We start from the raw sequence: 25,866 nt of genomic DNA on the forward strand, positions 1-25,866 counted from the left end.
AGAAGTGATTTTGGGTGGTGTGCATTCGACAAGTCCCTGGTAGAGTTCCAGAGGTATGTGGGACTAGGTTGTCTACCCAACAAGCCACGCAGTTCCTGTAACTTACGGGCCAGTGAATTGTAGATGTGGAGCTGGCACCCAGATGTGTTATATCAGGTTCAGATCAGGCAAATTCGGTGACTAGTAAATATATGTGAGTTCACTATTGTGCTCCTCAAACCAGTTGAGTATGATTCTCCTCTTGTGTGTGTTGTCCAGCAGTAAGGTTCTATTGCTCTCAGAGAAGACATCGAGCATGGAAAGATGCTGAGTCTCCAGTACTATTCCTGTAAGCCAGGGCCGGCCAGAAATTCTGCAAGCGTGCGGTGCTCCTGCACATGTGCAACTTCCGGGTCACAGCGTGCACGCCGCAGCCGTCAGCGTTCATGTAGTGCATGTGTCTACCCACAGATGTCGCTTTATCCACTTGCTGGGATACTCTGTACCAGCGCATTCTAGTGCTCTTTCCACAGCTTGCAAGCCAACCATGGGAAGGTATTTCGCGTATTAAACATTTAAAATACTGTCACAGTCTACTCATTGAGACGTCTACTTTTATGTTAACAGTTTAACCCAGTAAGACAAGTAATACAGTTAACAACCGTGGGTGTTTATTAAGGCAGCTGGACTGACGGCACGTAAATATGAGTAATGTTTTTGATCTAGTATTTAAGAAAGAGAGCACTTAGTGACTTCCAACGAACCTTATTCATGATTTCAAATAACATTAAACTAATGCAAAGTTTCCTATAACTAATTCTCGGCGCCCTCAGTTACACTCACATAATTTCTGTCTCATTGACCTCTGAACAGAATGATAACCGCAGACCTCTCGATGATCACCTGTTATTTCAATACCATTATTGCTACATCTTTCTTCAGCTCCATGAAATCTGCATAATAACCGACAATTAGATAAATGTTACATTTTATCGACTTCATCTGAGCGTAGCCCTTCACACATTAAAAAAAAAAAAAAAAACCGTAAATGTAAGTATACATTGGAACAATCGGTTTAATGACCAACTTTTCTGATAATAATGTAACATGGAGCAGAATGAGGCACTAATGCACAGTTAGTAAACAATAATTTTTAATTATGAAAGGAATAAATCCAAACACGTTTGTCACTGGTCATGAGAAATGATGATCGAGTTGATGTGTCTCATCCATTTTCTTAAGGACATTTAATTTTGCTTGCCGTTCTTCACTCTTGAGTACACTACACTCGTCTTTGTGATATGTATTGTAGTGTCTTTAAATTAAAAACTTACGCTGGCCGCCTATTATTCAGCGGCATAGCAAACACTGTGAGTTTTCACCAATGGTTACAAAAAGTAATTGCAGTTCCTAGTCATTTTTAAACGACTGAGAACATAGATCTCCCGTCCTTTGCTTTTTCTCAGTACCTGCCATTTCTCAGTACTTCTCTGTTAAGGTTACGGTTACCAGGGGTAAACGAGACTAGGTATGTTGCGCTCTTGCTTGTACCACAAATACAGGGAAGTGGAGCCGCCGCCGTTCATTTAGGACACATGTCTAATAACAGATGTCGCTGTCGCACACGTGCGCACATGTGCAGCTCTTCCGCACGTCTGCACACTGTTCAGCGTTTGGCTGGCGCTGCTGTAGGCCAAAGTAGTTGTGGTGCCTTTAATTACTACCACAGGTCCCGTGGAAGCTCAGGTGAATGCCCCCCCATTATGGCATGTACAACGTTCAAATTGCTTTGGGAATGCAGGTGAGTGACAACATCTATAACCGCCAATGTTTTAAATTCCCTATCGTAATGCATCCTTGCTGCATTTGTACCTTGAAAATGACAGGGAGTGCACCTGTTGAAATATCGGTAGTTGTCGAAGACATCACTCAGAAGCATTCCCATAAGTTTTTTGAGTAATTGACACTGTCATGGGTCAGCTTGGTAATGCAGTGGCTCGTCTGCTGCTGAGCCCCACGTTCAACAGTTTTCACTGAACAGTATGCTGCAAAACATTTGTACCTGCACAAGCATTGTACTCTGTCATCTGATCTGCCACAAATTGCCACCCAATGTGTTTTATGGAGTGGTCAAGCCTCTGATCTCCATATTATGTGATGAGGTATGGACTACCAACACCTTGCCATCTGCTCGTGGCTTCTCTTTCAACTTCCACGGATGCTTAAAACAGCAACACGTGAACAGCTGATCATCTTTGTTGTCCCAGAGATGCTCGTTTCTAGGTGCTAGCCCATGACAGGTTCCCTTTCACAGTCACTTATGTCAGTGGATTTCCTGATTTGTCGCCTGTATCATTAGTAGAATGATCCTATTTATCTTACTTTCCTGTGTCACCTGCCTGCTAGGCCACTAGGAGACAGTCTGTCTTGTGGAGGGCAGTTGCCATAATATTTTGCCTCACCATTGTGTGAGTTAAAAACCCATAAAACTTCCATGATCTTCCCTGTTCTTGGATAAATGATCTGATTGTTCTGATTTTCTTGACAGTTTTGATTATTAGTGTAACTTGTATCACTTCATTATGGCTTCAACCTTTGCCTACGGTTTGCTGTTGAGTACACTACAGGATTCAGTGGCTGACTCTCCTCTTATCCTTATGGAAATCATGTAATACCTTCCTGTTTCCCATTAGAGTGAAGTTTTCAGAGTTGCACAGATGATATAAAGAACTAATCTTTTCTTCTTTTCTTTTATACACAGTTTGAAATGTGTGTTTTATGTTATTTCTCACGTCTGTTGCATTCTCGTTTTACTGAACCACACTTTTGCATTTCACATCAAATAATAAATTAATTATTTTTTTGCTCATATATCTTCTGTCTCTTTTATTTTCTATTTCCTTGGAGATCATAAATCCTATAAGTTACAGTGATGGTAGCTTTGTATTTTGCTTCAGTTCTGATAAGTCACCCTATCACTGTTCTGTTTGTAGTAATGAGCACAGTACATGACTCTGTGAGCTGAAGGTTCTGTGTCCAGTGTAAGAGGTTCTTAAAAGTTATCATCTAAAATTTTTCTAATGTGTTCAGTTCCTTCCATTACACCAATTTTTCACTTAGTTTGTCTCTAGACTATATTCCAGCTTGATTGTATTATGTGCTCTTGATTTGTAGTCTCATATCCCTCCCATCATTCCCCTGAATACCTATATCTTTTTATGAAGTTAGATGTCTCCTTGTCCAGACAATGACTTGAGTAATCTTCTTCAGCTGTTCAGTTTGAGAAAACTGTGGTAGTTGCAAAAAGTTGAGTGATTGATATTCAGTTATCTGTGGATTATTTTTACCTGAACAATGTGAAAAGTCTTCAGTGGTTACAGGTGAAAGATAGATACATCAAAGCATAGTTACCTGCCTCAGATAAAGTGATTCTTTCCTTTGTTTACTTGATTTGTTAGCATCACTTTTTACATTTTTCCACTGTATTGAAATTGTAAATACTGATTTGAGTTTCATAGAAAGTTGGAGTAATGTAGTAGCTCTGCAATAAGTCCTAAGGAACTACATATTGCTGACAAACTGCTGTGTCGTCCTCTATTGAGATGCCATTGGACTTCGATACTCAGAGATGTGTCTTGAACAAATGTTGCTCTGTAGCTTGCAAATATTGAAAATACATCATTTACATAAACTGCACAATACATCAATATACATAAATTTAAATGACATATTTCCAATAGGACATGTCTTCAGCATTGTTATGGCTATTGATTTCAACCTTTGAACTGATGCTGCTGCTTCAAGTAGTTTTTAATTGTCCTCATAAAGCTTACATGTACTGTAATTTTATCCTCATGCCATTTTTTTAAAAAAAACCTTGTGTACTCAGTGATTTCTTGGAAAAAAAAGGGGGGGGGGGAATTGTGGTGCTGCTGTGACTGATATGGATTAAGAGTTTGTATTTTGTCATTGCACTCCAACTTGTGTGTATTGTAATATCACACTGTAACACAACAAACAGTTAATATCATCCACACGGCTTACAAAAGAAACTTTAACAGGTGACTAATACACTCCTGGAAATTGAAATAAGAACACCGTGAATTCATTGTCCCAGGAAGGGGAAACTTTATTGACACATTCCTGGGGTCAGATACATCACATGATCACACTGACAGAACCACAGGCACATAGACACAGGCAACAGAGCATGCACAATGTCGGCACTAGTACAGTGTATATCCACCTTTCGCAGCAATGCAGGCTGCTATTCTCCCATGGAGACGATCGTAGAGATGCTGGATGTAGTCCTGTGGAACGGCTTGCCATGCCATTTCCACCTGGCGCCTCAGTTGGACCAGCGTTCGTGCTGGACGTGCAGACCGCGTGAGACGACGCTTCATCCAGTCCCAAACATGCTCAATGGGGGACAGATCCGGAGATCTTGCTGGCCAGGGTAGTTGACTTACACCTTCTAGAGCACGTTGGGTGGCACGGGATACATGCGGACGTGCATTGTCCTGTTGGAACAGCAAGTTCCCTTGCCGGTCTAGGAATGCTAGAACGATGGGTTCGATGACGGTTTGGATGTACCGTGCACTATTCAGTGTCCCCTCGACGATCACCAGTGGTGTACGGCCAGTGTAGGAGATCGCTCCCCACACCATGATGCCGGGTGTTGGCCCTGTGTGCCTCGGTCGTATGCAGTCCTGATTGTGGCGCTCACCTGCACGGCGCCAAACACGCATACGACCATTATTGGCACCAAGGCAGAAGCGACTCTCATCGCTGAAGACGACACGTCTCCATTCATCCCTCCATTCACGCCTGTCGCGACACCACTGGAGGCGGGCTGCACGATGTTGGGGCGTGAGCGGAAGACGGCCTAACGGTGTGCGGGACCGTAGCCCAGCTTCATGGAGACGGTTGCGAATGGTCCTCGCCGATACCCCAGGAGCAACAGTGTCCCTAATTTGCTGGGAAGTGGCGGTGCGGTCCCCTACGGCACTGCGTAGGATCCTACGGTCTTGGCGTGCATCCGTGCGTCGCTGCGGTCCGGTCCCAGGTCGACGGGCACGTGCACCTTCCGCCGACCACTGGCGAGAACATCGATGTACTGTGGAGACCTCACGCCCCACGTGTTGAGCAATTCGGCAGTACGTCCACCCGGCCTCCCGCATGCCCACTATACGCCCTCGCTCAAAGTCCGTCAACTGCACATACGGTTCACGTCCACGCTGTCGCGGCATGCTACCAGTGTTAAAGACTGCGATGGAGCTCCGTATGCCACGGCAAACTGGCTGACACTGACGGCGGCGGTGCACAAATGCTGCGCAGCTAGCGCCATTTGACGGCCAACACCGCGGTTCCTGGTGTGTCCGCTGTGCCGTGCGTGTGATCATTGCTTGTACAGCCCTCTCGCAGTGTCCGGAGCAAGTATGGTGGGTCTGACACACCGGTGTCAATGTGTTCTTTTTTCCATTTCCAGGAGTGTATGTACAGAATGTACAGAAACCTATATTTGTGTAATTTTTTTATAACAGTATGACTATTGGTGACAAATTTGTATGCTGCCACAGGTTAGTTAACAGTTTGGGAGTGGTAGTTATTGGGAACTGTAAACTGTAGTTTAAGTGGGGAAAATGCAGTGAGACAGAAGGAGGGGTACCTAGTGAGGCCCTCACACTGATATGTAGAACATATGTAAAAGACAGGAAGATTGCAGAACAAGAGGCAAAGATTTCCACCCCTAAGGCAGAGATTGAGGCCACAAAAAATGAAATATAGTAGTTGAAGGAGTGGGGGGGGGGGATGTGACATAGGTAACAATAAAGGGGCAAAAAGGCAATAGTTTAGATAATTTTGGATGGGGCTCACATTGATTCTGTGCCAGTTGTTGCTGTTGGAGGATGGGATGTATAAGACATGGGACACACCTTAACAGGAGGACGAACACAGATTAGCTGGACCAGTAACTGAAAAGGTTGGTTGAGGGGAGGGGGGATGGGGAGAAGGGAGGGTGTGAAGAGGAAGCTACTGTCATCAATGGTAAAATATCTGTGAGAAGTAAGACTTTTTTAGGTTAAATAACTCATTCAGTCAGATTACTCTAACCCTCAATCAGGTGCGCGTATCTATAAAGTGCGCAAACCACAAAGAACATTTTCTTGTACCATTCCATTGTTGTTTTACGATTCTGAATCCATACCTATTCCTTCATTACTGCTTCACATAACACAGTGATAATCTGTGCTATCATACATCCAAGTGAATAGAAGTAACATAAAATAAACAGCATGCTAGGTGAGAAAAAATTTACGATCTGTGCTAGAAAATTAGCCAGGTTATGAGCTAGCAGCAAAATCTCATAATGAGGCTGTTATGTACAAGATAATAACGGAGTAAGTGTTTGGCTGGGATCTGATGTAACTGGGTTAGAGTGGGTTATTTTTGTGGGTTAGTACTAGCACGCAGGAACAGAGTGATGTTACGAAAGTTTTTTTATTGTGGTGTAATTAAACAATGCTTCAGCTCATATAATGTAAATTTATTATATAGTTCTCTTTTTAAATTAAGATTAAACTGTGATTTTACTCATACATGGTTGAGTAACGTTTACAAAATACACTGCTATGGGCTCAAGGGTTAAGAGAGATCCAGTTAAATGAATTATCACACACAAAATTAAACTTATGTGCCTAACCTTACCATGATGCAACAAAATAAAGTTGTTGAACTTCTTATCTGTTTGTTTACACAATCTAGAATGAGTAAAGGAAGTTGATATACTACATGTGTTTGAGCACTGTGTAAATACAAGAATCCATATGTTAAACATAGAGAACTAGTAATTGGCAGCCCATTTCTGTAGGGAAAATATGGAGAAAGAAGGAATTGTGTATGTGAAAAATAAAATAAAGTTCAAATCTATTGATAGCAATAGCTGCTGCAGAGATCAACAATTGGAAACCTATGCTTGCAAATTGCTGCTACTGGAAAAGTCATCTATAATTGTCACAGTATACAGATCCCCACTGGAAAACTTGTAAATATTCTTAAGAGATTGAATAATTATTATGCCACTTAGCAAACAAAAGGGAGTCTATAGAGAATTTAATATTAATTTTCTGTAAGATTCAGGTAAAAGAAATGTTTTGGAAATGTTACTTTAACGATTATAACATGAATTCTGCTGTTACATTTTCCCACCAGAATTAAACAGGACATTAGTGCACTAATGGAAAACACTTTTGTGGGTGAATATTTAATCAGTTATATGAATGTTTATCCAGTTGTAATGGCCTCTCTGACTATGATATGTAGCTTGTTATCGTTGTCTTCAGTCCAGACTGGTTTAGGCAGCTCGCCCTCTTGGTATATCCTCTGCAAGCCTCTTATCTCTGCATAACTATTGGATCCTACATCAATTTGAACCTTCTTGCTATATTCAAGTCTTGGTCTCTAGAATTTTATACCCAGCACATTTCCCTCCGTTGCCAAATTCACAACTACTTCCTCGCACTTACAGTATATTGGATGTTAACAAATTCCTCTTTTTCAGAAATGCTTTTCTTGTTGTAGGTAGCCTGCATTTTATATCCAGTCTAGTTTGGCCATCATCAGCTATTTTGCTGCGCAAATTGAAAAACTCAGTTACTACTTTTAGTGTATCGTTTCCTGATCTTGTTCCTTCAGCCTAATTTACTTTTATTTAGATTCATATTACAACCTCTATGCAAGACACTATCCATTCTGTTCAACTGCTCTTGCAGGCCCCTTGCCTTCTCCAACAAAATTGCAATGTTATCAGTAAATCTCAGATTATTTTACTGCTTTCCTCTGAACTTTAATTCCCTTTCCAAATTTCTCCTTGGTTTCATTTACTACTTGCTCAGTATACAGATTGAATAACATTTAGGGTAAGCAGTTTACTAGTCTCACTCCCTTCTCAATTACTGCTTCTATTTGATGTCATACTTTTATAACTGCAGTCTGATTTATGTACAAGTGTAGAGAACCTTTATCTCCCTGTATTTTATCCCTTCTATCTTTAGAATTTCAGAGAGTGTATTCTAGCCAACATTGTCAAAAGTTTTCTCTAAATCTGCAAATGCTATAAATGTAGCTTTGCCTTTCTTCAACCTATGTTCTAAGATAAGTCTTAGGATCAGTGTTGACTCGTGTTTTTACATTTTTCTAGAACTCAGACTGGCCTTTCCCAAGGTCAGCTTCTACCAGTTTTTCCATTCTACTGTAAATAATTCATATAAGTATTTTGCAACAATAACTTATTATAGTTCAGTAATGTTCACTCCTGTCAATACCTGCTTTCTGTGGAACTGGAATTATTGCATTGATGAACAATTAACCATACTAAATAACATATTTGATTAGAATGAAGTGGTATTGTGTGTAAACAGAAGAGTAATTAATGAACAGATAGCAAAAAGTTTCAATACAGCCCTACAGGAAGCTGACAGGAGGGATGCAATTACTGTGATAGATGTCAATACCAGATATAAAGTGAGTATAGATGAGTTTGTCAGTTTTTACCAGGTGAGTTTCCGAGGAAACAGTAAGGCTTTGGCACTAATAAGACCTCAAAAATGCCTTGGATTACAAAAGGAATTTGGATATCTTGTTCATGGAAAGGGAAATTTTTAGAACAGAGAGGTAGGGCTTATTAAATGTTGCAAGAACATGATTAAAAAATTTAAAAACTGGTTTATAATGTCTGAAATCAATAATTTATCTAAAATAAAATCTGCAGAGGCTACAGTTAAAACAGAAGTTGGGAAATCTGTTGAAAAAAGTGACAACCTCGTTGTTAAAGAAAACAACCAAACAATAAATTGTAGCAGTCAGATGGCCAACATCTTTAATTACCACTTGATTGAAGTTGCCCAGAAGATCGACATGGACAGTTCATGGACTAAAGCAATAGAATACATGCAAGATGTAATGCTTTATACTAATCACAATAACTCCATGCTATGCCAAAGAAATGAAGAATATAATTATATAATTAACTCCTTCAAAAACTAAGAACACTGACAGAGGAAGGAAAGTACTAAATCCTATTCTTTACATTTATGCAATGTATTCAGTGTGTGTGTGTGTGCGCGTGCGCGTGCGCGTGCGGGTGCGCGTGCGGGTGCGGGTGCGCGTGCGGGTGTGTGTGCGCGCGTGCTAAGGCCAGACAACTTTTTTAAAAAGGTGGTAAGACAGATAATAATCACCGACAAGGCCCACTATGTACCTCCATTTCGGAGGTGCTGGGAAAGGTTATTTACACATGAATCTCACCCAAAATAGATACTCAGTTTGACTTTCAAAAGAGTCTTTCCATAGAACACATTATTTTTCAATTCACAGATCCAATTGTACAATATTTAAATTATAAAGTATTGCCAACTAGTATTTTCTGTGGCTTCTCAAAAGAATTTTATTATGTAGTTCGCAGTATTCTCCTAAAGAAGCTCAAATATTATACTATTGGAGATGTTGCTAGTAACTGGTTTTCATTGTATCCAACTGAAAGGATGTAGGGTGTTGTATTAAGAAACTCAGGAAGTGTAAAGAATGAATCATCTTCAGAATGGGGAATAATCACTAAAAGTGTACCACATGGATTGATCTTGGGTCGTATGGCTCGTCTATCATATCTAAGAATCAGAAATAATTCACTTTGCTGACAGTGCAAGTACTATAATTGAGCCTAATTGAGTAACTTCAGCATTTGAAAATGTAAATCATATTTTCTTATAAAGTAACAACTGGCTCACTACAAATAGACTGTAACTGAATTTGGATAAAATTCAATACATGCAATTAAGTGCTGCGCAAGACCTGATCACATCATTGTAAATAATTCACAAGGGTAAATTAATAAGTGAAACAAAATTTTCTAAATTCTTGGGCATTTAGAACATGCAGTGCAACTCTCATATTATGGATCCAACACACATAGGTTCTGGATTACAAATTTTGGAGATGAAAATGTAAAATAATTGACTTGAAAATTTCATTCACTGAGGTACTATGACATCATATTCTGGGATAGCTGGTAATTAAGATACAAAATTGTTTGGGGCACAGAAGTGTGTAATAAGAGTTGTATGTGGTGTTCACCCTAGAACCTTCCGTGCACTGCTCTTTAAATAGTTGAGCATGCTGACATTATGAAGTTTATCAACTATCATCACAGATTTGTGCATGTGCATGTATTTAATCATTGTATGTATATAAATATAGTACTTTAGTGAAGTGTGTTGGATCTGGTAGTAACTGGAAAGTACTTTAGCCTGCAATGATAATGTACGTGGTCATTAATCAAGCCATGTAACAGTATTAGTATTAGTGATGAATTTCAGTAGTATTCACAAACTGAACTGTGATTCTTCCCATGTAGAAACATGTTGATGGTACATCTCCACTGTTTATAAATTATATTTCAGGATCAAATAGAAAAATAATAATAATTTATTTGTTAAATAGTGAATTATCAATAATACATGCTGGAAACATCGTGTGAATAGACAGCTCATTGTCATATTTTCTGTTGAGAAAATGTGCTATAAGGTCACAATTATGATCCATGGAGTATTAGAATAACTTAACTAATTTACCTATGGATGGTCCATATGCAGACATCAGTGTCATTGCTGAAAATCCCGATTATATACGCAGTAGGCAAGTTTTCGAATACCACTCAATAATTTCAGAAAGATACTAGAGTATGTACTGATGACACTTGAATGAGATTAACCAATGCACTGTACATTTAAGAATGATTATGATTCCTTTAAACAGTTAATCATCCATGTGTGGCCAGCATGCATTATTGATCATTCATTATTTAACAAATAAATTATGATTATTTTTCTATTTGATCATGAAATACTATTTATGAACAGCAGAGATGTACTGTCAACATGTTTCTTCATGGGAAGCGGCACAATTAAGTTTGTGAACAATACTGAAATGACCATACACATTAACATTGCAGGCAAAAGTAATTTCCAATTGCTGCCAGAATGAACACACTTCTGTAAATTATTACTTAGTTCATATAACAGCAAAATTTATTGGACTTGCAGAAGTGTTACAAAATTCTGCATAACTCATTTCACATCTCCATCCAGCATTGTCTTGGTACAGACCCAGACCCAGACCCAAACTCAAACTAACTGACTGACTGACTGACTGGCAACAAATATCTGCTTTGGTGGTAATACCTCAATGCAAATTTCTAGCAGCAGCATGTTGCATTAAATGTTCAAATACTGTGCTTAATGGGATAAAAATATGCTCACAAATGGCAAACATGCATCTGAATGGCTTGACTGGGATCTGAACTGCTGTTTCCCAAGTCCAGTGTCTTACCATTACACTACAGTTTTCAAATAAGATTATTAATTAATTAATTAATTAATGTGTTGTACTTTCCATTCATGTCATGTGCACTGTAGTGTTTTTGTCACTTCAATTCAATTTTTGAGTTGTTGACTACCCTCCCGAACTCAGATTTTGTATATTTTGTATCCTGATTAGTATTAACATTTAACATAAGGACATGCATGTTATGTTCTTAGATGCAATTGACTATTGTTTCCATAACAATTTTGTTAATTAGACCTGTCTATAAAGATATTATCAGTGGTGGTTTTGTAGCAATTTGCTACCCTAGTTTTTGAGTTTACAGACGGAATTTGTATTTAATAAGTAGGTAATTACTTCAAGGTAGTTTGTGAATAGATTAAAACTTTCTGTGGGTGCTTGGTATGCACTTGCTGTTATAAAGTATATATTAATGTCTATGTTCTTACATGTATGATATTTCTGATGAATGTAGGAATTCCTTTCTCTATTTATGCTCTAGAGAAGTGAGATGCTAACCTAATTTCTGTAACATTTTGCATTCCCAAACCATAATGTTCAGAGAGGCAGATCAGTTGAAGCAGAAAACAGTAAATCAGTGAGAAAAATGATGGCTTGAAGTGACTTTCAAGCAGATGTGCCTGATGATGCCTTCTAGTTAACTGTGCCACACCTCCTTTAAATCACTTATGAGAAGTGAATCAGTTTCAATGCACTATTAATAAGTTACAGTTTGTTGGTGCATTATTCCCTGTTCCTTCAAGAGAATTCACAAAAGTGAAGCTGCTATCATCTTTTATCTGTGTTAGATATTTGTGATATGAATATTAAAATTTCTAAGTGTCTAGTCATCATTCTAAATAAGTAGAGAAGAAATTTTAATATCATCAATGAGACACATTTTCCTCTTTTGTTGTTTCATCCTGCACAGTGGCATTTTGCCTGTGTTTTAACGGTGTATATTGGACCATAGCAGATATTTACAGTTCTGCAATCTTTGTGTTTGAGTGTGATTGGTCATGTAAAAATGGAAGAGTGTGAGTGCAGTTTTAACTGAGTTTTCATCTTATGTATATTTTTTAAGTTTTATAATTTTTTTCAGTTTTATAAATTTTGAATACATTTATTTTATTTTAGCAGACAGTTGAGTGCTCTACAAACAACATGTCTGTGTGCAAGTGTACAATCACTGATCCCCCCCACACACACCTATATATTCATTTCTCAAATATATTATTTTCAGATTACTTATTACTTACATGTTTTCCTTTGTTTTACGAAACATTCCATAAATGCTCATTCTTTCTTTTTTCAAGGAGTTACCAGTCCTTCAGGAAGAGTTAAGCAATATTTACAATAAACAGCTCAGTAATGTTGTTTTGCCAACAAGAAATCTTCTGTTTATTGGTGGGGAGCTGAAAACTTGGGATGGAAAATGAGAACTGTCACAACAAAGGTAATCTTAATGGTTTTTATGTTAATATGGGTAAGCCTGTCAACTAAGTAAAAAGTTCTCAATGACGTTAAATTATCTAGTAGAAATTTGCTTTTTAAGAATGTGGTCTTTTAGTTGTGATGGTTTTATCAGATCTTTTGCCCATCTGCAGTATGTTGTAGAGTCAGTGTAGAAGACATTCAGTAGCATAACATGTCTTTATATATGATAACTAATTTGCGCACTTTCTCTCCATAGTGTGGGAACATAGATAGGGATTTTGTGTGTGTGTGTGGGGGGGGGGGGGGGAAGGGGGGAGAGAGAGAGAGAGAGAGAGAGAGAGAGAGAGAGAGAGAGAGCAGTTGGATTATATTTGTTCAGAAATGGTGATAACACAGGCCAACGAAAAAAAATTTTTTAAAAACTTTTTTTACTTTGATAGCTAATCTTTATAGATTTTTATGAGCTAAATCCAAATCTAGCCTTAGGTTTTTTTGTATCACCCATAGTTTCTGAGCTATATGCTTTTTATTATATAGTATAAAAATCTTATCCTATATGGTAAATGGGGAAATTAATCAATGCTTTAGTATAACATAAGCATGGTTTGTATTTACAGTAAGCTACTTAAAACAATGATATGTGTTTATAGAGGTTTCACTTGCCAGCTGGAATTGGTTTGTATTTTCTTTCTCTTTTTTCTTTGATGCTTCTTGCGTAGCTTTTTCTACAATGAGTCACTTGCTGAACTTCTCAGTGAAGTGACCAACAGTAGTCCCCTCTCATGCTGGTGCTCCAGCGGCCTGGGTAGCATTTTTCCATCACTTTAATGTCCTGGTGAAAATGCTCTCCTTGTTCCTCTCTAACATCTCCCATATTGTCCAGGAAGTAATCAAGGTGACTGTTCAAAAAGTGAACTTTCAGGCTCATTAAACATCCTAAAGTTTCAAACTTCTTTAACATTGTAGCTGTAATAGAAACATATTCTGGGTCTTTTTCATGTCCTAAGAACTTTGTAATGTGTTGCTTGAATGATAAACTTGCTTCTTTCCCATTTAAGGTCATTGTGGATTCAAAGTTAACATAAAGCATCAATTTTCTAATGTCAGGTCTGACAAAGATGCCTCCTTTTAGTTTAGTTTCTGAAAGGTGTGGAAGCTTTTGGCAGATATACTTAAAACATGGTCCATCTTTAGGCAAAGCCTTTACAAACTGTTTCATTAGACCTAACTTTATATGTAGAGGTGATAGGAGTACGTTTTTTTGGATCTACAAGGTTTTTACGTAGAATATTCTTCTCACCAGGTTTTAAATAGTCCATCACGGGCCAGTTTTTTCTGCACCAGTGTTGATCCCTAGCCGTACTGTCCCATTCACACAAGAAACATTGAAATTTGGTAAAGCCACCTTGCTGACCAAGGAGCACGCATGTTACTTTTAGATCGCCACATATCATCCATGAGCGGAATAGCCTAATTTATTTAGCACTATTTCTAGGCTTTCATAGCTTTATTTCATATGTACAGAATATCCAACAAGTATAGACGTTTACATGTTACCATTGTGTAATAAAACAGCCTTTAAACTAGTGCCGCGAGGGATTAGCCGAGCGGTCTAAGGCGCTGCAGTTACGGACTGTGCGGCTGGTCACGGAGGAGGTCCAAGTCCTCTCTCGGGCATGGGTGTGTGTGTTTGTCCTTAGGATAATTTAGGTTAAGTAGTGTGTAAGCTTAGGGACTGATGACCTTAGCAGTTAAGTCCCATAAGATTTCACACACATTTGAACACTTATTTTAAACTAGTTTTGGATGAATCAATAAACAGCCTCCAGTCTTCCTTTTTGTATTCAATACCAAACTCATTCATCAGACCAGGAATGTCTGAGCAGTGCACTAAATCACCTTCTTGTTGAAAAAACTTGGAAAATTGCTGCTCTCTCTTTCTGGTTCCAACTGCCAATAAGTTCTTTACTTTTAATCTAGAGCCAAGCAATTCAGCTTCTTCTTTCGTTAAGCCCAGATCCCTAACCAAATCGTCAAGCTCAGTCTGAGTAAACAATTTGGGCTCTAGACTTTCTGTATTACAATGGAATTCATCAACATCTGGTTCATCCAAATCACATTGTACATCAGAAAATACTTCTGTTGGAATAGAATTTAAATCATTTGGTGGCTCAGGGACCAGCAAATCTACACCATGCCCTACTGATCAGATGGCAGACGGAAGGTTAGGGTAGCTCATTACCTTCTTGTTTTTCGAATTATGACCAGTAATATCAACACTGTAAAAGTAGCAGTCATTGGAATGATTTCTTGTCTCCCTCCATATCATAGGAACAGCAAACCTAAAGGCTTTTTTTCTCCTTTTTGGACCATTTTCTCAAATCTTCAACACACACATAACATACCTTATGCGGTGCCAAAGATTTATCTTGATCACCAAGTTTAGATCCAAAGTGTGATAGATAAGCCTTTTTCACAAAGTCTGTAATGTTTCTTTGGTGTTTTTTAATCACAAATTCACCACAAATATGACAAAAACTGTCAGCAGATTTTTTTACAACCACGATTATACATTGTACTGAGCACATGTACAGGAAATGGGAATGTGAGGTTAGGTCGACAGGAAACAAAAAACCATCTGTTAACACAAAAATAGAATTGACCTGTTTTTGCCAGCAAATGTTTTTCAGCAGTGCTACCAATGTCATCTACATTTATTACACCTTTTTAAATTATTTTTTAAAAAAATGCTTAATTTAATAAATTTAACTGTAAAATGTGAAGAAATGGTGGGTGATACAGTTTTTTAAGTATCATATTTGGATTTCCCACCCTAAAAAACCTAAGAATAAGGTATTTTCAGCAAAAAAAGTTTTTCCATCATTGGCCTGTGTAATCAAAAGAGCCAGAGGAGCATCATAATATGCCAAGATTCCAAAAATATTCTGAATTGTCTTTGTGTGGAGGAAAGCAACCAACTTTCACAGAACATAGTTATCATCAAGCAAATTAAGAAGTGCATTGTACCTTTTGGTCTCCAGTACCACCTAAACACATTGCTGTTAGCATAGTCTCTCTCTCTCTCTCTCTCTCTCTCTCTCTCTCTCTCTCTCTGCCCCCCCCCCCCTCTGGCTAATCAGATAGGAAGTCAGAAAAGTAGGTTATGGGAATTTATTTTAGGTATAAGGAAGTATACTGGATGTTAAACTAGTAAAACATACTGGTAAATTAAGATTATTGTTACACAGTATGGGCAATAAGTCAACAGATACCTACACAAACAGCAAAACATATTGCAGGTATGAGGAAGGTAAATGAAAATAAAAACTCAGATGGAATGAAACAGCTGTTAAAGAGAATACAAGAGTTTCAAACAACTGATAATAGGAAAATAATAATTTTGTTTACTTCAGCATATTCTATTTGGAAATATCTGTGAGAAGATGTGAGAGTATAGTGAAAATTTGGTTAGGGTAACATGTGAAAATAGAGATAGTATGAAGAAGACAGAACAGAAGTTTATGTTGGATAGACACATTATTTCATCAGTTAAGATACAGATGGCAATGTAACCAACAACAGAGACAAAATTCTACAAAGCGGCAGAAGATTTCTTTAACTCTTTGAGTATTTTGAAAGACGAATCAGAAACACACATAGTTACTAATGGAAATGAAGACTTTCCAAAAGTAATCCCAGAAGAGGAACTTGTTCGAAGCCAGTCAGTGTATGAAGAAAGGAGAGGCATCAGGAGATGATGTTTTGATAGAAATTGTTGGATCTGGAGGAAAAGTAATGCAAAAGGGACTTGCAATATTATTTACTAAATGTGTACAGAGTAAACCAATTTCTCCACTGTGGAACGATGGTGTAGTTTTTCTATTTTAACAAGAAAGGAGAAGTATAAGACGTAAGAAACTAGAGTCCTGTCAATCCTATCTCTGTAATATGAAAGATGTTCACTAATGTTATCCCCAGCCCACAGAAAAAAATTGCAGGATTTCAGTTGGGAATATCCACTGCCATAGGTGAGTGGTCAGCATGGCAGACTATCATGGGAGGGGCCCAGATTCAGTTCCTGGCTGGATCAGATATTTTCTCCACTCAGATGGTGGGTGTTGTGTTGTGTTGTGTTGTCTTGTCTTGTCTTCATCATCATTTCATCCTCATCAACATGCAAGTCACTGAAGTGGTGTCAACTGAAAGGACTTGCACCCAGTGGGAGGCCACAGTCTCACACACATTTAATTTCATTTCATTTAATTTCATTCATGTTGGAAAAGGAACAAGCTAGCTTAAAAACTGTATATAACACAACAGAACATTTGTAAGTCAGGAACAAAATTATAGAATGGAGCAATGAGTTTGAATTACCAGAAGAAGACCTCATCTTTGACATAGCATGGATGGTAGGGAAGCCAAGGTATGGGAACATCTCTCAAATTCACATGGTATACACACTAAGAACATGTTATTACAAGAAATCCATGACAAAAGACTTCATGGTTTAAATAGCTTGATAATAGAAAAGTTTCAGAGAAGTGATAAATATAACGAAAAAGGCGAATGATGAACAAGAAAGCAGAGCTACATTTATATCTACCTTCAATTCATCAGTCTTGCCCAAACTTGTAAATGATGGCTTCTTTCACCTAAATGACACATGCTCCTAATCCATTTGGCTAAAAACTTATCGTTATTTCATGTAAGGACCGTGTATCATGTGAAAAACATGAAGAAATGAATATGAAATCGGAACACCTTATTAACTGTCACACATTTATGTAAACTGTTGCAGAAATCATGAAGTTGAGATCCAAGACTTCTGATATTTATATTAAAACCATATAGCAGAACCAGTAAGTCCCACAAACAACACAGTAACCATTGTAGCATCACCACCTTATGAAAAGATGGGGTAAAATAAAATGTGTGGAGTATTAAATGGATTCTGGGTACATATGGAATAATTCGTATTTATAGTACAGGGTACAACTATGCACTTGTGTTAATAGAAACTAGTTTGAAATATAATGGTGTCCTTGTAATAAGGAATTGTAACCTCTGCAGAAAGGGCAGCTACAGCTGGGGCAAAACTATAAGAACAATAGCCATCTTTGCTCATGGAACGTACCACTCTTCCCCTTCTCTCCTCTCCTCCCACCATTAATCTACAAGCGAAGACTGTTACATTGCATTTATACCAGAAGATAACTATATGTTCCCTCTGCCTGTCCACTGGTGGACTGGAAGATTCAAAAGGGTCTGTGTAACATTATATACAGCTCCCCTGCCCATTCCACCTTTGTATGTTGAACTATTAAGAACCACCTGTTGTCAGAGGATCTGTATCTCCTGAACATGGAGCAGAGCAGACACTTTGCAGTATGACAGTCATTCTCCGCCATTGGCATTTCTTTGTTTCCTTATACCCTCAAACCAATTGCTTTGTGAAAGTGGTGAAGTTTTAAGGGTCCTGTGGCTATTTCCTGATCTAGATATATTTGCTAGACATAGAAGCACCCAATATTAAACTACGCAGATTGGTATTCAGCAACATAAACTCTACAATGTATCACCAGTTATCTTTGTTTGAACATAGAGACACCATTCAAGAATATATGGATCATATCAAAAACAACAACAACAACAACAACAACATGATCTGACACACTACCAATAAATCCATGACAAAATCTTACATACAGCTCAGAAAATAGTATGAAACTTGATAGAGTGACAAGTTCCACTCTGCAGTCTAAGACAGAGGGTCTGCTCTGCAAGGGTTCAAGAACAGCCAATTATGAAGGCTAAAACCTGATTGTATTGTTGTGAGCATTGTAATTGAACCAAAGTGTTACCAGTTGTTGCTGTGAGGAGGTCCGAACATCGTAAACCATTTTAAAAAATCATGGACTATGAGGTAGAAAATCAGAAACATGTCAGTTGAGAAGCTGAAGGTGTTCTGTTAATACTGTTATAAAGAATGGGATCTTCTAGGCCAGATACCTGTGGAGAATTTTGCTCAATCACTGTCATCAAGGCTCCAGCTTTGTCACCCCCAACCAAACACTGAGAGAAGCAGTCAGGACTTCTGCAGATGCAAACAGTTAAGTTCACAACTGCACTTTCTCAGTGTGGCAACTGAATTTGGTAATATGTGCAACATGTAACATGCTGTCAGGTGTGAAAAATCTACTGTTGTGTGTTACAGTACTGCTCCAGAAATGCTTAAGACATTTTCCCTGATCATAATGCTATATATGAAATAAGACAGTTTCTCAACTCACGCAAAGACTATTTAAATGTCCACCCCTGTTTTAAATTATAAAGATTTGAACATGTTTTTGGTACTCATTTCAAATGATAACCATATGTAATCCTGAAGGTATTGTAGTGGACTAGGTTTGATTGAGAGAAGTCTACTGTGATTCCCTTACTGCCTTTAAAATGATTCAACAGATGCACCCACTGGAGTAAATAATATGGACGATCAAATAGTTCCTTCTTCTGCTATGAATTCAAGAGAAGGAATTAGCATTCTGCTGCGTAAGAGTGCATGTTGGAACGTGTACCAATGACGAAGCTGGTGGAACATTCAAGGACGCTTGTTAAGGACATTTTGTGGATAATGAGCTGTTCATTTGCACTGATGCAGCCTCGAGTCTGAAGGTTGTGTTCTGATGGTCAGAAGACTGGTTGGAAGTGATGAACAATAAGCTTCCAACCATGACATTCATACATATGGTCACAGAGGTAGCTTGAACTGGCACTAATGTGTCTCCATGTAGGACATCGTCCTCTGTCCATGGCTTTCTGCTGCAGCAGTAGCACCCAGTATAAGGGTGTAGGCTTCCTTGTCAGTGTCAGTTTGGATAAAATTCTTTTGGGCAATAGTCTGCATCACTTTGAAAATAAGTATAAATATTACAACCAACATATTTTGGCCATGTTTGCAGTTATCCTCTTCTGAACCACTACACTGTTGGTTCTAGGTATGGCCTTCCCTGTATACCATTCTATTTAGGTTGTAATATGACAACTGACTTCACTACACTGGAACGTCATTTGACAGTTCAGTGTCAAGATTCCTGTGAAGTGGGTGTTGTATGGAAGGCTATTGCCTGTCCTACAATATTAGATGTTTGATGTAAGCAACAATTGTTGATGCTGTATAGCAGTTCCCTTGTGGGTGGTTGTTTATGCTGGCAATGCTGGATTTTAATAAGCTGTTGGCTGATGAATACACATCGTCCATTGGACAAAAGTCTGTGGTTGATAAAGGAAAAAATGTCCAGCAGTTGCACATATCTTTATTTTGTTTTTTTATATGGAATTAGATGATGAACATAATAAACTAAAATATCTAGCTTAGCTTCTTCAAGCAGGCTGTACCTCCAGCACCGTAAAATTTTGTGTTTACACTCTTGGATTTCTTGGCACAACAGAGAGCTCTTGAAGGCAACAAAGCTATTCTGAAAGTAAGCAATAAGACGCCATGCAGTGGACACAGTACTGCACGTGGCATTGTGTAAAACCAAAAAGTATCTCAGGAAGTGCTGTGTTTGGCTGTTGATTACATAAGAACACTGAGAAGGGAAATTTAACCATCCCAACAAAGGGAAATTACTCATAGCCAACTTTACAACAATATGTCAAAGAAGACAATAAATGAAGATGACACTACATGAAAGAGTGGCTTTTTTCTGCCTTCTTCTGGTTCATTGTGCAGTAGTGAGCTAAGTAATATGGAAGGCAGACTAACTCATTACTAAAGGAGACCCACAGTCCATAACTGAATGCCTGGTGTTACCTTTTCTGAGTACTTTTTCTAACGGAGAAGGTTACATTCTTCTCACTATAAATTAAAACTCTAAAGTTATGCTCACATTTTCTTACATTCAAACATGTTAAGAAATGTTTGATAAATGTATGAGATGGACACATTGCAGCAGTCTGGACCTCCAGGCATAGAATACCATCTCTCCCCCTCTCATAGGGCTTAGGAGCCACAGAGTATTTAAGCAGGAAGCTGAATTCAAGTGAGACCTTGTTGGACTTTCTGTTAACTAGTAATTTAACAAAAGTACTGAATTGTATTTCCCTGTGGTTCTGGTACTCTGTGAAAGATATAATTGTAACCTATATTCCCATTTGTTGCTTTTACTACTGGTAGTAGTAGTAGTAGTAGTAGTAGTAGTACTGCCACTACTACATGCACAATGAAATTAAAAATTGTTTTCAAAACTAGCCATTGACATTTGGCTTTGCCCATCATTTTTTGAATACCTAATTTCTGAGATTTTGCCTTTTTTCATATCTGGAACCTTTTTCTTTTCAGGTAGCTGTTTCTCAAGCAGACTGACATTTCCTGATCTTCAGTTGGTTCCTTTGACAAAGAGAAATTCTGTGTTGCATCATATTCAACTATCCACCAACTATCAATTTGAATGAGTTTTTAAATTCCACTTGCAGTCAGAGGTACAAAATGCTATCTCTGATAGTTCTCTTGTGTGACAGCTTAAACAGAATTTAGTTTCTGTACAGTTCAATCTATATTTTGTTTAGTTTTTTTTTATTTGAGTATATACCTGTAGCTGCGTTTACACCATTCCTTCAACAGTTGCCCTTCATTGTTGTTGCCAATAGGTTCAGCAGTGTGTTATCACCATTGCTGTATTCTAATCCCAGTTTTGTCTGACCAGGTAGATAATAGCAGACTGCAGTTATCAGTTGTCATTACAGTGCCAATGACATGTTTGTAACATTACATTTTAAGATATAGGTATTACTCTATTGGCAAATATTTGTTTCCAATAATATTGTAGTAAACTTTAATTTTATTGCTTTTGTTGGGCAATACAATATTGTTCTTTAATGGTATTGTTTGTTGATGTTCTCTTTCAACATATGTGCAATTGATATAATTTGACTTTGGTGCTTTTTCTCATTGCCAGATACTTATAGGGAGTTAGAAGTGAAAGCATTGTAATTCTATCTCACATTTTAGTATTGTTGTTGTAGATCATCACAGGAGCCTGTTGGAAAAAAAATATTTAGTATTCTTTAAATTTAGTGGTTCATGTTCCTAGCTGTTCAATCAAACAGCTCTGTGCAAATTGTCTGGGCTTCATTCTTTGGTACAATTATATTAGATGTGTGACTATTGAACTCTAATGATTGTTGCTCTGTTTGGAAGACTCATCATCTGCTTCCATTGTCATGTGTATTTGTATGTAAAAGTTTTCTCTTTTGTTTTTAAAGATGCTGTGCATGAAACAATCTGAGCTTTCATGGCCTAAGTGTGTTGTGTAATAAGCAGGTGCAACATTTCTCATAAGGCTACATGGTTTTCTTCTATTGGTATTTTGTAAGGGACACATGGGAATAATAGCTATTGTGTATAACATTTTTAGTTTTATCTAAGTATTTGTATGACATGGACTGATCTGTTCAGTGTGTAAACTGAAAGATGAAATTTCGCATAAAATGAATAATTGAAGTAACATAGACCACATATGTTTGTGGATTTCTGTATCAGGTAAACTGACATGGTTTCAGAGCAGATTATCCTCAAATGTCTTTTTTGCTGTGTGTTATGTCAAAACATTTTGCTTTCTGTCTGTTGCACCATTTGCTGTTTTGACCTAGTATTCTCATAGTCAGGTATCAATCACAGCTTTTATTGGCAGAGATGAACATATAATTTAAAGTTCAAAATAGTATAATTATCATAAAAATCTCAATTTTCATACAATATATTGCAAGAAGGCATGAAGCACATGGTGTACTGATAAACACATCATTCCATTTTTCTTAGTTGTAGATAATGTTATGATATTGATAATCTGCATATTTTGGCAAAAACTGTAGCTTCATTAAATTAAATAATTGCATCCCTTTCTTTACATCCATATGGTATTTATAACTGACTGGCAGCTACACAAGCTGATTGCATAATTTGGAATTTTTGCTTGGGAAAGTACAATGTTAGTATGGTTTCTTTTAGGTTTGTATTCTCACTGTTTCTTAAGTGAAGATTGTTGGAATAAAAATTACTTTTTTCATGCTGTATTAGAATATTCTTGTTCAATAAATCAGAATTATATATAATGTGCTCATAAACTGACCACTGTAGAAGAAAACTGCAGTAACTGCAAGTATGTTTAATAGTACCGTGCCAGCTATCTTTGTGTATGGTCATGAAATAAGGAATATAAAATTGGCAATATTCACACACAGCAGCATCTTGTGGAACTGAAATATGTGGCACACCTGTTCTAGGTTTGTAGATATGGTGATAATTTGTAATTATTTGATTACAGTTGTAAGTTCTGTACAAACAGGTGGTCCATCTGTGATAGCCAAACCATTCCATGTATGATGCATATAATTGTACTAGTACACAGTTTAACTTATGGAACCATATATTTATGTTATTGAGTAAATGTCCTTATGCTTTGGTTGTACAGCTGTATGTATTTAATTCTTTTCTAGTCATTTTGAAAAACAGAGTTTTTGAAAGTGTGTTGGCTTCAGTGTGTATAACAACAGGTATTCATCTTGAAATTTTGCAAAGATTTTCACTGAAGTCCGTCAAAGCAGAGTTAGTACAATCAAATATCTTCGCTAAGTGCAAATGGTGCTAGAAGAGAAGTTAACTACTGAACGAAGTTACTTAACCCCAGTGACTTACATGTCATGATAGTGTAAAATTTAACTGTGTAATATAATTTTATTGATGTAGTGTCTTTTGTATGTGTTAGGGAGAGGGTTATGGGAAACTACATCATAAATATCTTCATGTGGTAGTAATCTCTGTGGGGCAGTGTTCTGATAGAATTTTGTCAGTAACATCACAGATGACTATAGTTGTGATTATTGACTGCTACTTTAATTTTCATGTGATAACAAGCAGTACGAGTATTCTGTCAGTTATGTTGACATCACATTATATTTGTACTTGAGACTTCTGATAATGTACCTTAAACAAATAAGTACTTTGGATTAAGTACAGTTAAGTAGTGACTGGTACATGAGTGTTGCCATAGGTGCTTTTCTTCCCATTCTGATAAGGTTTTGTTTTGTGGTGGTACTTCATATTTAATCATGAAATGTGGCACAGAAACATTACAGTTACATTTATTCAGTAATATGCATCTGTCACTAACATTTCCAAAACTCAGTAATACGCCTAGTAACTGATTACAGTAACACATGTGCCCACATAGCTCTTTCGCAACAAGTATAGGCAGTATGAAAACTGTGTAATGGCCTGTCACTACTTAAGACATTTTACTGTTAGGCTTTATGTAATTAATTAGTAGGAATAACAAAATTAATTAATTCATTCCATTAGAAAGCTTTTTGTCCTAAATTTAGTTTTAAAGTATTGAATTTCAAAGTTATTTGAAGTGTCCAGAAACAGTCTGTGATGGCATAATTTGTGAAAGAATGAGGACTCTTTTTGGTGCATATTTGGATTAAAGTAGCAAGTGAAATGTGATATGTAGTAAATATATTTCATCAAACTGGCATACAATATGTTGTTTGATTTTTCTTGTTGCATTGATTAGCCAAATATTCTAATTGAAATTGTCATAGTAGTCATTACTTATGTTATTTTATAAATTTGTGTGTTTACATATTTAAAGTATTTATGTTCAGCTGTAGCTGATACCAAAATCTGGAGAGAACAAATGCATATGAACATACAGAGGCAGTTTAATTTAACAGACGGCTAGCAGTAAACAAAATAAATGACACGTTTTAAGGTCATAAGAGTCATTTTTATGTAACAATGCAAAATAAAACTGTTTAGTTATGGAAAGAGGAAAATGTGTGACAGTTTTTTAGTGTCCTGCACAGTCAATAAGTCTATCAGATTTGGAAAAATGAGCACATGTTTTATTTGCTTACTCTGTCCATTTTGTATGTAATTTCTTTTGAGTGATAAGGAGCTAATGAAATAAATTGGTAGGCATTTCTTCAGTATATTTGTCCACTGTGTGTGTACTCATCAAATGATTGCATAATGTGATCCACAATTTTCACACATCATTGCATTACATTTCACTCCATTTTGTGAATGTTTTCAGATGTCTTTCTGTTGTACCAGTTTCTCATATAGAATTATTTTATTTATCTTTGTTGACATTTTTGAAGTGTCTGAGCTGTGAACTTGTACCTGTGATGTACACATTGCAAGTGTTAAAACATGCATGGAAATTTGCACACGTAGTGGAAAAATGTTGTAAAATGCCTTGTACAGGTCATTTTTCTTGTTGAAAATGAGAAAATTAGTTATTTGTAGTAGATGTGGTTAATTTTCATTTGACATCACACCAAATATTAATCATCTCATTAGTTTTGGTACTCAGAAACTGTAATTCTTCATAGTAATATCAGTTATTCACATATTTTTTGTGCAAATTCCATTACTTTCTGTTAAAGACGTAAATATTGTTCCCTACTTGCCAGTAAACAGCATCAAGTACTTACAGTTCTCCAGTTGCAAGAATGGCTTTTGTTCAGTGTATCAGCTGAAACAATACATTGTATGTAATCACATCTCTGGTAATATAGAAAGTAATGTTTGTGACGTTAAAATGCATGTCAATTTTGCTGTCCAGTCACCTGTGCAGAGAACAAGAAATAATGAAAGTGTTTAACTTCCAGACCAAGAAGTGTATCTCACCTTTTAATACAGTAAGATGTAATAGCTCAGGCTATACATGTAAGACCTTTGAATGTAAAAGAAAGATATTTTTGTATAAGACAGTTTTTTATTCTGTACCAAATTGAATAAAATGTTGAAGTAACACTGTATGGGTGTTTGTAACCCATCAGTAAAGACTCAATGGAATGTTAGTTTTGTATTTACTGAACACATTAGTGCCTTTAGATGATGATAATTTTTTCTGGCTTTGAAACAAAACTGCTACTACTGGAGCTAAATGGAGAAGAACTGTGACTGACAAAATGACACAAATTGAGCTCTAATTCTATTTCTCTCTCTATCCCACTCCTCCCGTCCATTACAGCAGAAATCCTTAATTCAGTTCTCCTGAG

At 37.1% G+C, this 25,866-nt stretch overlaps 1 protein-coding gene across 1 annotated transcript in view; it reads left to right on the top strand.

Moving 5' to 3' along the window:
• The window catches only part of LOC126248467 (protein FAM91A1), a 183,234-nt gene extending 157,579 nt beyond the window's left edge, over positions 1–25,655 (top strand). The window contains exons 13-14 of the mRNA XM_049949478.1: positions 12,675–12,814; positions 21,137–25,655. Coding sequence (XP_049805435.1) covers positions 12,675–12,797 — 123 coding nt within the window. The 3' untranslated portion in view covers positions 12,798–12,814; positions 21,137–25,655. The remainder of the gene's footprint in view (positions 1–12,674; positions 12,815–21,136) is intronic.
• The last annotated feature ends 211 nt before the right edge of the window (positions 25,656–25,866 follow it).

Source organism: Schistocerca nitens, chromosome 3 (genome assembly GCF_023898315.1).
Source record: "Schistocerca nitens isolate TAMUIC-IGC-003100 chromosome 3, iqSchNite1.1, whole genome shotgun sequence".
NCBI classification, from domain to species: Eukaryota; Metazoa; Arthropoda; class Insecta; order Orthoptera; family Acrididae; genus Schistocerca; species Schistocerca nitens.